Source organism: Capra hircus, chromosome 10 (genome assembly GCF_001704415.2).
Source record: "Capra hircus breed San Clemente chromosome 10, ASM170441v1, whole genome shotgun sequence".
In the NCBI taxonomy this organism is placed as follows: Eukaryota; Metazoa; Chordata; class Mammalia; order Artiodactyla; family Bovidae; genus Capra; species Capra hircus.
In genome coordinates, this window is record NC_030817.1 from 51,666,819 (window position 1) to 51,683,986 (window position 17,168).

Below are 17,168 nucleotides of genomic sequence, written 5' to 3' on the forward strand. Positions count from 1 at the left end.
AACATTCATAGCAGCATTATTCATATATGCCAAAAAATTGGAAACAATCCAGATAGCCATCAACTGATGAATAAACCAACTATGGTATATCCATATAATGAAACATTATTCAGCCATAAAAGGAAATGTACTGATGTATTCTATAATATAAATAAGCCTTAAAGAAGGCTAAGTCAAAGAAGCCAGGTCATCAAAGACCACTTATTATGTGATTCCATTTATATGAAATGTTCAGAATAGGCAAATTTAGAGACAGAAAGTAGGATTCGTGGTTGTTTAGGACTGGGGAGTATAGGGGGGAAATAGAGATTGACTGCTAAAGGATATAGAACTTCTTTTGGGGGGACCAAAATGTTCCAGAATTAGATCATGATGATAATTTCACAATCCTGTTAATATAGTTCAAAAACATTGAACTGTACACACTAAATGGGTTAATTGTATGGTATGTGAGTTATGTTTCAATAAAGCTGGTTTTAACAAGAGAAAATTGGAAGAAAGGAATTGAAAAATATGCTTTAGATAAATGAAGAATTAGTCTTAGGTATACAGATAGTTCATCCTTAGAGATAGAAGGGAAGATAGACTGTTAAAAGTAGGTGCAGGTTGGAATTCCTTAGTGGTCTAGTGGTTAAGAATATGCCTGCCAATGCAGGGGACATGGATTTGTTCCATGGCCTGGGAGGATCCCACATGCCACAGAGCATGTGTGCCACAACTACTGACCTTCCTACACCACAGCTACTGAAGCCTGAATGCTCTAGGGCCTGTGCTCTACAACAAGAAAAGCCATCACAATGAGAAGCCCACACACTGCAACTGGAGAGTAGCCCTCGCTTACTGCAACTGAAGAAAGCCCACAGGCAGCAACAAAGACTCAGCGCAGCCAAAAGTAAATAGATACAAAAAATTTTTTAAAGATACAGGTAGATGGGTAGATGTGGGTAGGGTAGCTTATAGAAGGTCTTTTAAGTACTTTTATTTTCTCAATAAATGGGAAATCAGGTCATCAGCTGAGAGTGAGAATGAAGGAGGAATTATTGAAGATGAGAAGGAAGGTATGAAATAGTTGCTTAGACAAGTGGGAGAGTGAATGAGGAGATGCAATGATTCCTGGGTTTTACCCTGGGGTTAATGAGGCCAGCCAGCATTGGTGGTATGGTTTCTGTAGTCACATTCTGCTGCATGAGTATAGGCCTGAATCGTGGAGGAGCAGGGTTTAACCAGAGCTGGGTTTTTGCCAAGTGAGTGTATGTTGAAGAGAGAGTCTAGGGAATTGAAGTTATGTGTAGATATACCTGTGATATAATAATGAACCATAATATATAAGTTGCACAAAGAGGAGATGCAGATATAAATACATTGAAGGAAAATGTGACAGATTTAGTGGATTGTAGGCCCTAATACAGTCAAAGAATTTTTGGAACCTGGTAGTAACAAAATTGTATGATCATAGGGAATGAGTTTCTGACATAAGGTGGAATATATGATTTTTGTTGGAAAAGAGGTCAAGGAACAGAAAGGCCACAATATTAGGTGGGTCATCTCTATGAGCATTAAAATTATCAAAAATTATGGCAGGATTTGTATCAGAGAGAGACAGTGAGCTAGGAATGAGAGAGATTGACCTAAAAGTTCGTAGAGAACTATAACCAGGTGGGTGAATAATGGGTAGTAGTATATCATGGCATGGGTTTTAAAACAGTTTTAGGGAGGGTGGGGGGAAAGAATGATCATAAGGAACAAGTAGATATCTGCCACCAGCAGACTCACTGGTAAAGAAGTATAAGCGAGAAAGGAGCTATCACTTGAAAGGGCTGCAGTGTCATCAAGGCAGAGCCAAATTTCACTTAGGCAGAAGGCGAAGGAAACATTAAGAAAAAACACTTAGTAGCTTTGTTGAGAGACCATGAGTTCCAGAGGACGTTGAAATTCAAAATAGGAATTTAGAAGTCATGGATGGGAAGATCCCCTGGAGAAGGAAATGGCATTTCACTCCAGTATTCTTGCCTGGAAAATTTCATGACAGAGGAGCCTAGTGGACTACAGTCCATGGGGTCACAAAGTGTTGGACATGATTGAGGAATGAGCACACACAGGTATAAAGATTATATTTAAATCTGTGGAAACAGATGAAATCATTAAGAGAGAAAGAATAAAGAGAGAAGTGGGTGCAGGATTGTCTCCTGAAGTTTCCCAGCATGCCCAAATTGTGTAGAACAGTGTTTCTCAACCTTTTTTTTCAGTATTGCCCCCATAAGGAGCCTTTGTAGACATCTTTGTCCTAATCACTACAGGAAATTTTAATACCACAGACATACTGTGTGTCTCTTCATGCTCTATGGCCCTTTGAAGGCCACAAGCGCTTATAATATCTGAGATATTTTTGCCCCTATGCTCCCAGAATCAGTTTTTGCCCTCTTGTGGGGGCATCATCGCCCCTACTGAAATATATAGGTTAGAGGACAGAATGGTAAGGGAAGAAGTAGCCACTAAGAGAGGAGAAAAGCCAGAAGAGGGTGATTCAGTGAAGCCAAGAAGAGAAGAGTGCTAGGAGGGAGAATAAGAGAGTATTGAATACTGGAGAATATTTTCTACATAATTTGACAACATGGAAGTTATTGTAACCTTCGCAGAAACAATGTCAGTAGAGTGATGGGATAAAATGAAATGGTGAGTTGAGGAGCATCTAAGAGATAAGTAAGTGAAGACTCAAATGCAGATAACTTTTGAGAAGTTTATCTATAGATGGGTATGAGAAGTAGGTGAAAAGTAGGAAAAGGTTTAGTAGAGAACATGTGACTTATCTTGGGTTTCATGGTATACTTAGAATCCTTGTAAAGAAGGTGGTATACTTAGATCCCTTGTAAAAAAAAGGAGAAAGATTGTTTTAGGGCTAGGGGTAAACTATTTTAAGCTCAAGGTAAAAAAATGTAAGGCATTTTTTTCCCTTAATTTTATTTATTTTGGGGGGTGGGGCTGTGTTGTGTCTTTGTTGCTGTGCAGGGTTTTCTCTAGTTGTGGTGAGTGGAGGCTATTCTCTAGTTGTGGTGTGTGGGCTTCTCATTGCAGTGGCTTCTCTTGTGGAGCATAGGTTCTGGGGCATGCAAGCTTCAGTAGTTGTGGCGCATGGCCTCAGTAGCACAGGCTTAGTAGTTCCGAGGCATGGCATCGAACCCCTGTCTCCCACATTGGCAAATTCTTTACCACTGAGCCACCAGGGAAACCCTGTAAGATATATTTGGAAGAAGGGTGATTTGAGTACAATTTGACTGTGGTTGGTAACTCTGCATGTTACAGAAAGTTGGATTGGAGATTGGATTAGTAGGCTATAGCTAAACTGAGGAGTTTTGGAAGCCAGGCAGAGAAGTTGTTTACTATGGTAGGCTGCTTCATGTATTTTAGTTCAAGAGGAGTAAACTACATGTTAAGTGTAGTTTTTAGGATTGTCTGGTTGAGACCAATTAGGAAATAGTAATAGCAGTTCAGATGTGGTCAAATATCAATAGATTTTTGAATGCCCAATATATATAGAAAACATATATTTTTGAGCCCAGTTTCCTATCCATTTTTTCCATATCCAACCACTATTTCTCCTACTTTCTTTGTTCTCATATCATGACTATAATCACCTAAACCTACACCACCTGGCATAGTAGCCACTGGCCACAGGTAGCTTTTGAGCACTTGAAATATTGCCAGAGTGAATTGAGATTTTCTGTAAGTGTAAAATATATACTGGATTTGAAAGATTTAGCTCAAAAAAGAAGGTAACATATCAGTAATTTTTATAATGATTATGTGTTTAAATGATAATATTTTTAATATACTACACTAAATAAAGTATATTATTAAAATTACTTTTACCTAATTCTGGGACTTCCTGATGGCTCACTGACTAAGACTCTGCACTCCCAATATAGGGGGCCATGGTTCGACTCCTGGTCAGGGAATTAGATCCCACATGCCACAACTAAAGATCCTGTATGCCACAACAAAGATCAAAGATCTCAAGTGCTACAACTAAAACCCAGCACAGCCAAATAATTTTTTTTTTTAATTTTTACCTATTTCTTTTTACTTTTTAAAAATGTAGCTACTAAAAATTTGAGGTTGCATATGGCTTACATTATATTTCTATTGGACAGTGCTAACCTAAACTGTGATACCTCTCCACAGCTTCTTATTTCATCCTGGCTCTGCTTTCTGTGCTACCATAGACTGATACTGTTTACCTAACCTGCTCCTGCTGTTATTACCATCAGTCTACTTGCCTTTTTCTATTCTGTCTTCTGGGACAAAATAAGCTCTTTTGCTGTTGGTTCCCATAGCTAAAGAATGCAGTTGTAATGGCAGAGACCCGTGAGCAGAGGCAGAAGGCATATGAATGGATGTAGGAAAAGATAAGACTGAAGTCGCAATAAAAGCATCATAAATTATAGTACCTCTTGATTTTACAGATGAGGTAACCAAAGCTCAGAAAGGTTAAATAATGTGTGCTCTCTACCTGGGCACCTTCTAGTATTATTTTTTAAATGCTGAAAGGCTAGTATTCTCAAAAGTATATCTCTTCTCCCTTTCTACCACTCAGGTGTATATTTTAAATTTGTACTACTTGTCTCTATCTTCCTTTTTCTTTTTTCTTATCCAGCAAATATTTACTGATCATGTACTATGGACACATTGTTTGGAGTTGTCAACAATACAGTCAGGTGACTGCACAAATGTACTGTACTGAGAAAATGTTAACATGGTATTTTTCTTGGAAAGAAAATAATTAGTACATCTTGGTATTTTAAATTTATCCAACTGCTATGTTTTAAAAAGTCCTAAAGAAGCAGGACATAGAGATTTTTTTTAATTATAGGGAAAAGAAAACTTGTTGAAGAAATATTTAGATCTGGGGTAGGTGAAGAGGTTTGGAAGTCCTGGGTGAGGATACTCATCTACTAAGGATAGCATGAAAGTAATATGATCCTAATGGGAGGTGAGGGAGAAGTGAGCAAGAGTGATGTGAGAAGAGAGATTCTGGAAACTCTGCCTTGCCAAAAATAAAATTTATTCAAGGCCATTTCTGCCAGAACTAACTGTTTAGTTTTCTAAGCTATTTGGATTTTGATCTCTTGAGATGACTGAAGTTCTCTGGAGGAACCAGGGACATTTTTGCATTAATAAGCAAGCACTAGTAGAAATATGGTAAAAGAAAACATTGAAAACTTTCCTGTACCCACATGAGGAACCATGGGGAATGGGAATTTTGATTGTTGAAGATTAGAAGAGGTACGAATTTTAATTTGGAAATTTCTAGAACAGGACCTTGAAATTTGGAAGGAAAAGCTATGACAAATCTAGACAGCTTATTAAAAAGCATAAACAACACTTTGTCAACAAAGGTCCATATAGTCAACGCTGTGGTTTTTCCACCCTGTAGTCATGTATGGATGTGAGAGTTGGACCATAAAGAAGGCTGAGGATCGAAGAATTGATGCCTTGGAACTATGGTGTTGGAGAAGACTCTTGAGAGTCCCTTGGACTGCAGGGAGATCCAACTCATCCATCCTAAAGGAAATCAGTCCTGAATATTCATTGGAAGGACTGATGCTAAAGCTTAAACTCCAATACTTTGGCCACCTGATGCAAAGAACTGACTCATTAGAAAAGACCCTGATGCTGGGAAATATTGAAGGCAGGAGGATAAAAGGATGACAGAGGATGGTTGGATGGCATCACTGACTCAATGGACATGAGTTTGAGCAAGCTCTGGGAGATGATGAAGGACAGGGAAGCCTAGCATGCTGCAGTCCATGGGGTTGCAAAGAGTCGTACACGACTGAATAATAACAAGAGCAGGGCCAAGCTTGGACATGGATTGTTGGAGAACTTTGGCCTCAAGAAAGAAACATGAAAGCTTGGATACCTAGGAAGTACTGGGAGATCGAATAAAATAAAGTGGGAAAGATGTGTAGGTGAAAGGCAGAAAATGGTTAGAAAGATAAGGTAAAGAAGCACAACACAAACTAGAATGTGACTGTTCATCTCAGATTGGGACTTGAACCCACGTGGCTGGGACTCAAACCTGGCCAAAACCCTGCTTGGGACTCTAACCCATGTGGCCAGAACTTGAACCCAGCCAAAACCCAGTCTTCCAACTGAGATCACAGAGCTGGTTTCGGGATGTAATGGAAGCTCAGGTTCTTGATGTCTCATAGCAGAAAGAATTCAATGAGAGACAAAGTGATAGGTAAGAAGTGGATTTACTTAGAAACACAATACACAGACAGAGTGTAGGCCATGTCAGAAGGCAGGAGTAACTTTGGGAAAAGCACATGCCACAGACAACATCATGGGCCTTCGAACAGAGAGAGTGTGGTCTTGAAATGTGGTGTGGTTAGGTTTTGGAGGCTGGATAATTTCACAGGCTATTAAGTAGGAGGATTATTCCAGCTATTTTGGGAAAGGGGTGGAGATTTTCAGAAATTGGGCCACTGTCTACTTTTTCGTTGGCCCTTGAAACTGTTGTGGTGCCTCTAGGTGTGTCATTTAGCTTGTTGATTTTACAGTGAATGTACACTGAGAGAGGATCAAGGTCTAGTCCAAGTTGACTTGTCTGCCATCTTGGACCCATTTGGTTCTAATCAGTTTATGTTGTGTCCTCAGACTTTGTCATTCTTTCAGAGGTTGTGCCCTGTCCACTTCCCTCCTGTTCCAAATGTATAGTATGATTTTTGTAGTTTGTATGATCGTGAGATTAGCACCGTATTATAGTAAGGAAAATAGTTGGTGTCATGGTGGTGCTGTCTGACTTTTTAAAAGATAATTTATCTTTTTTTTTCAAACTGCTGTGAAATATTTATCCCAAGTTAGTTATTTTATGCAGCAGTTTTTCCCCCCTCAAAAGACTTCTGATAACCACATCTTTTAAATCTGTAAATGATGTTATCAAATTAATCTTTGAAATCTCACAAAAATTTATATTTTACAATCCACCCTGAATATCAAGGCTGCAAGAATAACACAACATTTCCTATATCCAAATATTTTACAGCTGTATCCACAAAGAAAAAAAAAAAAGGAAAAAAGCACATATGCTTGGTTAAGGGCTGACATTACCCGAGCAGCCCTAAATAAAATAAAATATCCAAATTATTAGCATTAATTTAATACAACTATAACTTCAGTAGTCACTTTGTCATTGACAATGATTGCTTGAGAACAGGGGTGAGTGCCCCAAGGACTGGTAGCAGAAGCTGTTGCTGCAGACCAGTGTCTCCTCTCTGCACTGCCAGCTCCCACCTGTGCATTGCCCCATATATACTGTGTGTATGTGTGTGTGTTTTAAAAATCTTGCCCACCACACACAGTTCTCTCTATTAAGCAGATAACAGAGAACAACAACAAAAGCTAAACAAGTCAATCCCTCACTCTCTTAAGAGATAATTTATCTTTTGAACATAAATACTATAAAAGCAATATTGAAGCATTTTAATTTTGCCTACAAAATTTTGTCTGCCAAGAGTCGGACATGACTGAGTAAACTGAACTGAACTGAATTTTGCCTACAGTTAATTGTGTCTCCTTTTTTCCAGGTGCTTAACATGGGATAGGTTCCCTACTGACAAACCCTGTCTTCTGTTTTCGGCCTAATGGAACCGTCACATTTTTGCTTCTTGATATCTGTTTGTCTGGAATATCCTATTAGTAGCAAAGTCTTCAGAGAAGGCAATGGCAACTCGCTCCCTCTTGACTGGAAAATCCCATGGGTAGAGGAGCCTGGTAGGCTGCAGTCCATGGGGTTGCTAGGAGTCGGACACGACTGAGTGACTTCCCGTTCACTTTTCACTTTCATGCATTGGAGAAGGAAATGGCAACCCACTCCAGTGTTCTTGCCTGGAGAGTCCCAGGGACGGGGGAGCCTGGTGGGCTGCTGTCTATGGGGTCACACAGAGTCGGGCACAACTGAAGCGACTTAGCAGCAGCAGCAGCAGAAAAGTCTTAGGGATTCTTTCTTTGAAATTCTTTCCTCTCTGTATCCTGGTACTTTGGAGTGTGGTTTATTGCAAGCTCTTTTGTTTTTTCTACGATCCAAATTGGCCTGTTTACAAATGTTATCTTCTTAAAGCACTAATTTCATCCTTCACTTATCAACTTAAAAACATAAAGATCCCTTAAGATCTTCACAAGCAACCAAACTTATCAATGTGTTATTTATGATTTCCTATAATCTGATCAAGGTTACCCATCCATCCATATTTCCCACCACTCTGCAACATAAATCTTATGTATGCTGCTATTGCTGCTAAGTTGCTTCAGTTGTGTCCAACTCTGTGTGACCCCATAGATGGCAGCCCACCAGGCTCCCCCCCTCCCTGGGATTCTCCAGGCAAGAATACTGGAGTGGGTTGCCATTTCCTTCTTCAATGCATGAAAGTAAAAAGTGAAGGTGAAGTTGCTCAGTCGTGTCCAACTCTTAGCGACCCCATGGACTGCAGCCTTGTAGGCTCATGGGATTTTCCAAGCGAGAGTACTGCCATTGCCTTCTCCAATCTTACATATGAAGTGAAGTCACTCAGTCATGTCTGACTCTTTGCGACCCCATGGGCTCTAACCTACCAGGCTCCTTCATCCATGGGATTTTCCAGGCAAGAGTACTGGAGTGGATTGCCATTTCCTTCTCCAGGGGATCTTCCCAACCCAGGGATCGAACCCAGGCATCGCAGGCAGATGCTTTACCATCTGAGCCACCAGAGTTTATGTATAAACCTCCTTATAAGCTGTCCATAGGGCATGATGTTTCTTATACATACTTTTTCCATCATTCTTTCTCCCTCAAAGAATGCTTTTCTCCTCACTGCCTTGGCAAGTTTTGCTTTAGATACTACCTGCTCCAAAGGATATTTCTAAATGCTACAGGCTATCTCAATATCTCTTTTCAAAATCGTGTGATACTTAAGGCATTTATTACAGTTTACAGTATATCATATATACCTTATTATTATCATATTCTGTTTTCTGTATGTTCTTTACCCTACCAGATTATTAGTTTTTTAAGAGAAACAATCATTTCCAAACAGGTTACTTGTTTTAACCTGTTGCTGAACACGGGATAAACTATTAATAAACACTTTTTGATTGAAATAGTGTTGTTGATCAATTTTGAAATAAAGGCTAGATAAGCTAGACAAAACAGCATTCTTAAGAGGTGATTTTTTTAGATATCTAAAACTGAAGGATAGTCCCTTAAAAACTCAAAATCAGTCTTTTAAAAATATCTAATTCTCTATTATAAACTTTCCTAAAAATATAGATGTCTGTTACTACATAACATATCACCTCAAGAGTTAGTTGCTTTGAACAATGAACATTTATTGTCACAAAGTACCTGTGGGTCAGGAATCTGAATGTGGCTGAGTGACTCTCGTTTAAGGTCTCTTATACCGTTGCAGTCAGTGTGTCAGTTGGGGCTGCAGTCTTATCTCCAGGTCCAGCTGAGGAGGATCTGCTTCTAAGCTTACTTACTTGGTTGTTGACAGGATTCAGTTCCTCACAGGTCGTTGGACTGAGGTCCTCAGTTTCTCATTGACTGTGGCCAGAGGCCCCCTTCAGTTGCTTGCCATGGCCTCTCCCATAAGGCCGCCCAGAACATGACACGTGGCATTTTTCAGAGTGAGCAGTGAAAGAGCACCATGATGAAAGACACAGTATTTTCTTTTCCAATTTTGTAAGTGATATTTCATTAATTCTGTTGTATTTTATTCACTGGAAGTGAGTCCAGTCCACAGTCAAGAGAAGGGGATTATACAGAGGTATGAACACCAGGCAATAGGGTCCATCAAAGAGGCTGCCTCCCTTAGTGAGGCCATTCTTCTCTTGTCAAAATCTTTTCTGACCTCAGGAAAAGAGAAGTTGCTTATCTGAGTCTTTCCCAACAATTATTACACTCTTAACACATAAGCTTTAATCTATGATAGCATACCTAGGGTCATTTAGTATTGAATTCTATAATATTCTGCATCCTGACCCTGCTAAAATGTTAGAAAAACACACATTACAGTGTTTTATCAGGATAATTACAGAACTTAAATGAAATATAGGATCAAAGTATAGCAAATATGGTCTCAATTATTTGAGTAAATACTGTATAAAATTTACTCAATATAGTTTTCAGTTAAGTGCTATATTAAAATCTCAACATGTACATATACAGTGTGCCAGTTATAGTAAGGTTTCAAAAATATTTGTTAAATATACTTGCTTATATATTTCTGTGAATGAATGAATTTAGTATTTTTGAAGTTCCTTTACCTATGGTGGAATAAAATTGTTATTAGTTAGATCTTGCTGTCTTAAAATTCTAAATAAACCCACAGATAATAATATGTTGATGTTTATAGGAATTCTTTGATTATCAAAATTGGAGAGATTGAAAGAGTACTTGCTACAGTCTTTGGAAGTTTATTTTGAATTTGAAAGTAAAAGTTATATAAAAGCAATTTATCAACTTAGTGGTTTGGGAGGCTGAGTGAGAAGCTGGTTATATCCCTGTTTATATAAAAATTAATTCCAGATAATGAAAGACTTAAACGTAAAAAAAGACAATATTTGCTATACTTTGATCCTATATTTCATTTAAGTTCTGTAATTATCCTGTAAAACACTGTAATGTGTGTTTTTCTAACATTTTAGCAGGGTCAGGATGCAGAATATTATAGAATTCAATACTAAATGACCCTAGGTATGCTATCATAGATTAAAGCTTATGTGTTAAGAGTGTAATAATTGTTGGGACAGACTCAGATAAGCAACTTCTCTTTTCCTGAGGTCAGAAAAGATTTTGACAAGAGAAGAATGGCCTCACTAAGGGAGGCAGCCTCTTTGATGGACTCTACTGCCTGGTAAACATAAAATTACACGAAGAAAGTATATGTGAATGTTCATATACTCTGAAGAGGTGAAAATCTTTCTAAACATAACATTAAGCTCAGAAGCTGTAATAGAAGAATATGACTATATTCAAATTAAATATTTCTATGTGGTGAAAAATAGGCAAAAAAGCACCGTCATAAAGTCAGAAGCCAATATGGGGTAAAAATAATTTACCACACATTTAACAGGAAATGTTCTCATTTCTCTAATTGAAAAAGAGCTTTAATAGTTCAACAGTTCAGTTCAATTCAGTTCAGTCGTTCAGTCGTGTCCGACTCTTTGCAACTCCATGAATCACAGCATGCCAGGCCTCCCTGTCCATCACCAACTCCCGGAGTTCACTCAGACTCACGTCCATCGAGTCAGTGATGCCATCCAGCCATCTCATCCTCTGTCGTCCCCTTCTCCTGCCCCCAATCCCTCTCAGCATCAGAGTCTTTTCCAATGAGTCAACTCTTCGCATGAGGTGGCCAAAATACTGGAGTTTCAGCTTCAGCATCATTCCCTCCAAAGAAATTCCAGGACTGATTTCCTTCAGAATGGACTGGTTGGATCTCCTTGCAGTCCAAGGGACTCTCAAGAGTCTTCTCTAACACCACAGTTCAAAAGCATTAATTCTTTGGCGCTCTGCTTTCTTCACAGTCCAACTCTCACATCCATACATGACTACTGGAAAAACCATAGCCTTGACTAGATGGACCTTTGTTGGCGAAGTAATGTCTCTGCTTTTGAATATGCTATCTAGGTTGGTCATAACTTTCCTTCCAAGGAGTAAGCGTCTTTTAACTTCATGGCTACAATCACCATCTGCAGTGATTTTGGTGTATAGGCAGGCAATTTGAAGAAAAGTATATATAACTAATATATATTTTAAAAAGCAAAACATAGATCAAAAGGTACTGCATATATTAAAATGATGCTACATATATTTAAAAAGTGTCACATATACTAAAAGTCATTTATATATTAAAAAGGTGATACCAAATAAAAATACATGTATAAAAAGATATAAATTTGGAGGAGTGAATAGTTGGTTTACAATATTAGTTTCAGGTGCACAGCCTAGTGATTCGGTATCTTTACAGATTATACTCCATTTAAAATTATACAATAGTGGCTATAATTCCCTGTGCTATACAATATATCCTTGTTGCTTATCTGTTTTATACATAATACTTTGTATCTCAATTCCATACCACTTTCTTGCCTTTCTCCTTTCCCTCTCCCTACTGGCAATCACTAATATATCAATTTCTTAAATTCAAAAAAGTTTTTGTTTACTTCTAACAAAAGCAACATTCAGAAGACTGATAACTCCCATTCTCGGAAAGGTATTGGGGTAACAATTATATTGCTGATATATGTGAAACTTTGTAAAGCCTTTTAGAGTTTTATTGTAGTGATGTGGAAAGATGCTCATGAAGGAAGAAAAATAAATTTAAAACATAGGATGTACACTGAAAAAAATATGAGATCTTAGCTAATAGTTAACATTGATTTTCTCTGAAGATTTTCTCTGAATAGAATTGGGCGGGGGCTCTTTTTTAATGTTACTTATTGTTACAGTTTATAATTTAAATACATTACTTTTGTAATTAGAAAAAAAGTGATATTTTTAAAAGGCAACTTTACAATTTCTTTTTACAGGAGATTACATGCTTGATACAAAGCCAAAAGAAATTTCAGAAATTCAGCGTTTAAACTATGAGCAGGTAACAGACCCAATTTTTGTTATGTTAAAATAGGTAATTTGCCCTTATGCATATGTTTATTGGTCTCTATCAATGGCTTTTCAGGCATATTCTTTGTTTTCTTTTTTTTTTATGCCCTTTTAAAAATGTAAAAACCATTTTCAGCCCACAGCCATATTTGACCCACAGGCCATACTTTGCTGATCTCTCTTTTATGTGAACCTATATACAGTCCGTGGGGGTCACAAAAGTTGAACACGACTTAGTGACTAAACCATATAACGTGAAGAATGAAACATGGATACCATTCTACACACCTATGAAGAATCATAACCTAGTATTTTCCTTGAAAAAATTGACTCTCAAGTGAATTTATTATTCATCTTCCCTCATTTGTTTATATTTTACAATTAAGTTATATTTTGGAAATCGTTCAGCAAATGATGTCTAGGGTATGCCATTAGGACTAATCTGCTACTTCATAGTTTCAGTGTATTTACATTGTTTGACACATTCTTTTGAGATACTATTCTGTAATATAGGTGGGGACCACTGGGCTCAATATTATTGGAGCTGGAAGAAAGCAAGAAGAGCTTCATTTTCTTCAGTATTCTTCCTTTGTTTGACAATAGAAGGCAAGAAGACAGGTTATTGCAGTGGAAGAAGTATCAGCCAAGGAAGAAACATATCATTGGAACTTTTGTTTGAATGTGTTTACATTGTTTGGCATGTTCTTTGAGATACTATTCTGTAATATATGAGGGGACCACTAGCCTCAGAATTACTGGAGCTGGAAGTAAGCAAGCAGAGCTTCATTTTCTTCAGTATGCTTCCTTTGTTTGACAGTAGAAGGCAAGATGAACACAGGTTCTTGCAGTGGAAGATGTATCAGCTAGGGAAGAAATATATCATTGGAACCTTTATGTTTACTTTCAAAGTAACCCTTATTACATACTTTCACCAGTGTCCAGATAGCAAAAAGAAAACTCATTTCAATATTGCAAAATTTCTTGGGTTTGAATGTTAGATAATCTAGTCCTAATAAGATCGAAAAGCTAGTATGTTACATTGAATCACTGTGTAAGGTAGGAAGTCTCTGTGTGTGTTAAGCCGCCTCAGTTGTATCCGACTCTGTGCAACCCCATGGACTATAACCTGCCAGGCTTCTCTGCCCATGGAAGTCTCCAGGCAAGAATACTGGGGTGGGGTGCCATGCTCTCCTCCAGGAAATCTGTAGTTAAAGCCAAATAGGTATACTAAGTCATTTCAGTTCTATTGGAATTTGTAACTTAAAGCAAGGATTTCCAAACATTTTTCACAGTAGAAACTTGTTTTCAAATGAAATCTTATGTTAACCTTCAATTTATAAAGCCGGTGAATATATATCATTTATCAAATTTGTATCAGTTCTTATTGAAATCAGTAAGGCTATTGTAATTAATACAAAAACTTGAAATTAGAAATTATAGATCATAGTTGCAGTTTCATATCAACCTCAAAATTCAGTTCATTTCTTTTTTTTTTAATTTTTATTTTTACTTTATTTTACTGTACAATACTGTATTGGTTTTGCCATACATTGACATGAATCCACCACGGGTGTACATGCGTTTCCAAACATGAACCCCCCTCCCACCTCCCTCCCCATAACATCTCTCTGGGTCATCACCGTGCTTCAGTTCATTTCTGTTGCACAGACTTGAGAAAATCTTGAGTGCAAAGTATTTGCAAATGATACTAGCACTTTGTTTCAAGTCTTGTCTTGCAGTCTCAGGATGTGCTTCCATTAAGATGATCTGGACTCTTGAAAAATGACTGGAAGTTTTGTTTCAAAGTTGAAACAAACACTGACAGCCACTTGCATTTCTTATCAACATGTCAGACAAAAAGTACCGTGTTTAAAATAAGCTCTAAAACTGTTTATAAGGTATTGTGATTGAATTACCATTCGTTTTGGGAATAGTGTTCAGTTCAGTTCAGTCGCTCAGTCGTGTCCGACTCTTTGTGACTCCGTGAATCGCAGCACGCCAGGCCTCCCTGTCCATCACCAACTCCCAGAGTCCACCCAAACCCATGTCCATTAAGTTGATGATGCTATCCAACCATCTTATCCTCTTTTGTCCCCTTCTCCTGCCCTCAATCTTTCCCAGGATCAGGGTTAGTACCAAGCTGATAAAATCAAGTCTAAGCTGGTATTTAATGCTCCACAGGTATGATGTAACAATAATCTTTTTGTATACTTTTGTGTGAGCAGAAATGTTCAAGCCTAGATTTTAAAAAGACCAGTGCAGAACTTCAGTCTTTCTAATTTAAAATCCTTACCAGAAGTTGCAATATAAACAGAGTATTTTTTCCAGTTTTGCTTAATGATGACAACACAAAATACTGTGTGTTTATGACAGATTTTTACATGACTGCAAATACATTTTTAAAATATATCTTATGATTAAATTTAAAATTTCACCACGTTAACTACTTTAAGAATAATTCTAAGAAGCAGTTGAACTATTGGCTTAAAGAAGTAGTAATCCTTTTATAAGCACCCTTCCCTAATTTATATTTTATGTTAATTATCATAATATGAATTTAGGAACAAAATGGCAAAATAGTCTTTCAAATTCTTTGTTTATAGACTTATTTATATCGGTTTTATTCTTTATGGAGATTATTAGTTATATTAGTTTAGTTATTTTAATATTATATAATCTGTTTAAAACGTAGAAGATATATATAGGTGTAAACTTGAAATTATACTCCCCCTTGAAGAAAATTGGGTGATTGGCAACCAAGAATTTAACAGATAGCAGAAAAAATCAGTAGTAGTAAAACTACAATCCTACAGTGGCTCATATTCATTCATATTTTCCCACATTCATCATTGTTATGGTTTTAGGAAAAGTTTTAAAACACTGAAAGGAGAAAAAATGTGAGCTGATTGTTTTCAAAGGTTCAACTTTAGGGAAGACTGAGAAAATAAGTGTTTCAGGGTATTACAATTATTAGAGGTAAAACTGAAAAAAAACAAAAACTCTATAATAGTGCTATCCTGTTGTAAATTTCTCACTCATAAATTGAAAACATTTGATTAATTTCTGTTTTTAGTCTGTGTAGTCTCTTACGATAGAATTTTGTAAGTTAACTGGTAAAACTTTTCTTATGACCTAATTTGTCCTTTCCAGATTTCAGAGAGTCCCTAATTGTAATGTAAAAGGGTTTATTTCATGTTCAGCCATTCTACTATAAGCCCTCCAGTAGGCTATAGTCTATAGCCTATTTTATATCTTTAGTATGTAGCACAGTATCTGATTAACAGTATAGATCTAATAAAATTTTATCAAATTTTCTATATTGAATTTTATTTGTTCCATCAAATATACCCTCTATACTTATGTCCATATTTAATATATTAAAATGTTTAGAAAAACATGTTTTTAAATAGTCTTCATGATACACTTACATGACCATGTTTAATGAGAAACCTGGTGTGGACAGAATGACCCTGGTTTGACCAATAAGCCTTTGTGATTGAGCCTCTTTTTTACAGACTTCATCTCGCACCGTTTACACTGATACAGAATTATTACCCAAAGTCCATAGTTTACATTAGGGTTCAATCTTGGTGTTTATACATTCTTTGAAAGTGTCTCAGTCATGTCCGACTCTTTACAACCCCAGTGGACTATATAGTCCATGGAATTCTCCAGGCCAGAATATTGGAGTGGGTAGCTGTTCCCTTCTCCAGGGGATCTTCCCATACATTCTTTGGGTTTTGACAAATATATAATGACGTGTATCACCATTATAGTATCATACAGAATAGTTTCTCTGCCCTAAAAATCCTCAGTGCTTTGCCCCTACATCCCTCCCTCCTCCACTGAGCTTTGTACTGTCTCCATCATTTTGCCTTTTCCCATTGTTTTGTGTCATGTGGAATCATACAATACATTTCATATTGGCTTCTTTAACTTTGTAATGTACATTTAGATTTCTTCCATGTCTGTTCATGGCTTGATAGCTGATTTCTTTTTCTTTCTTTCATTTAAATTGTGGTTAAAAAAATATAAAATTTACTCTCTTAACCATTTTTTTCTCTTAACCATTAAGTGTAGTGTTAACTATATTTATATGCTTGTGTAACAGATCTCTAAAATAGTTTCATCTTGTAAAACTAAAATTCTATACTAATTGGACAACTCCCCAGATCTCCCTCCAGCCCCTGACAACTACCATTCTACTTTCTATTTCCATGATTTTGACTACTCTAGATATCTCATCTAAGTGGAGTCACATAATATTTGTTCTTTGCAGTGGCTTATTTCACTCAGCATAATGTCCTCAAGTTTCATCCATGTTGTAACATGTAATAAAATTTCCTTTTTTGTTGTTAAAGGCTGAATAATATTCCAGTGTGTGTGTGTGTGTGTGTGTGTGTGTGTGTGTGTGTGTGTATAACATGTTTCCTTTATCCATTTATCTGCTAATGGACATTTGAGGTACATGCACCTCTTGGCTGTTGTGAATAATGCTGCAGTGAATATAGGTGTACACCCATCT

The 17,168-nt window shown here is 37.1% G+C and overlaps 1 protein-coding gene across 2 annotated transcripts in view; it reads left to right on the top strand.

The window, feature by feature from the left end:
- The window catches only part of FAM63B (family with sequence similarity 63 member B), an 81,690-nt gene that overhangs the window by 21,292 nt on the left and 43,230 nt on the right, over positions 1 to 17,168 (top strand). For both annotated transcript variants that reach the window (XR_001918679.1, XM_013967109.2), the window contains exon 3: positions 12,571 to 12,635. Coding sequence is in view for 1 of the 2 variants with exons in the window: in XM_013967109.2 (XP_013822563.2) it covers positions 12,571 to 12,635 (65 nt within the window). In the remaining variant the exon portion in view is untranslated. The remainder of the gene's footprint in view (positions 1 to 12,570; positions 12,636 to 17,168) is intronic.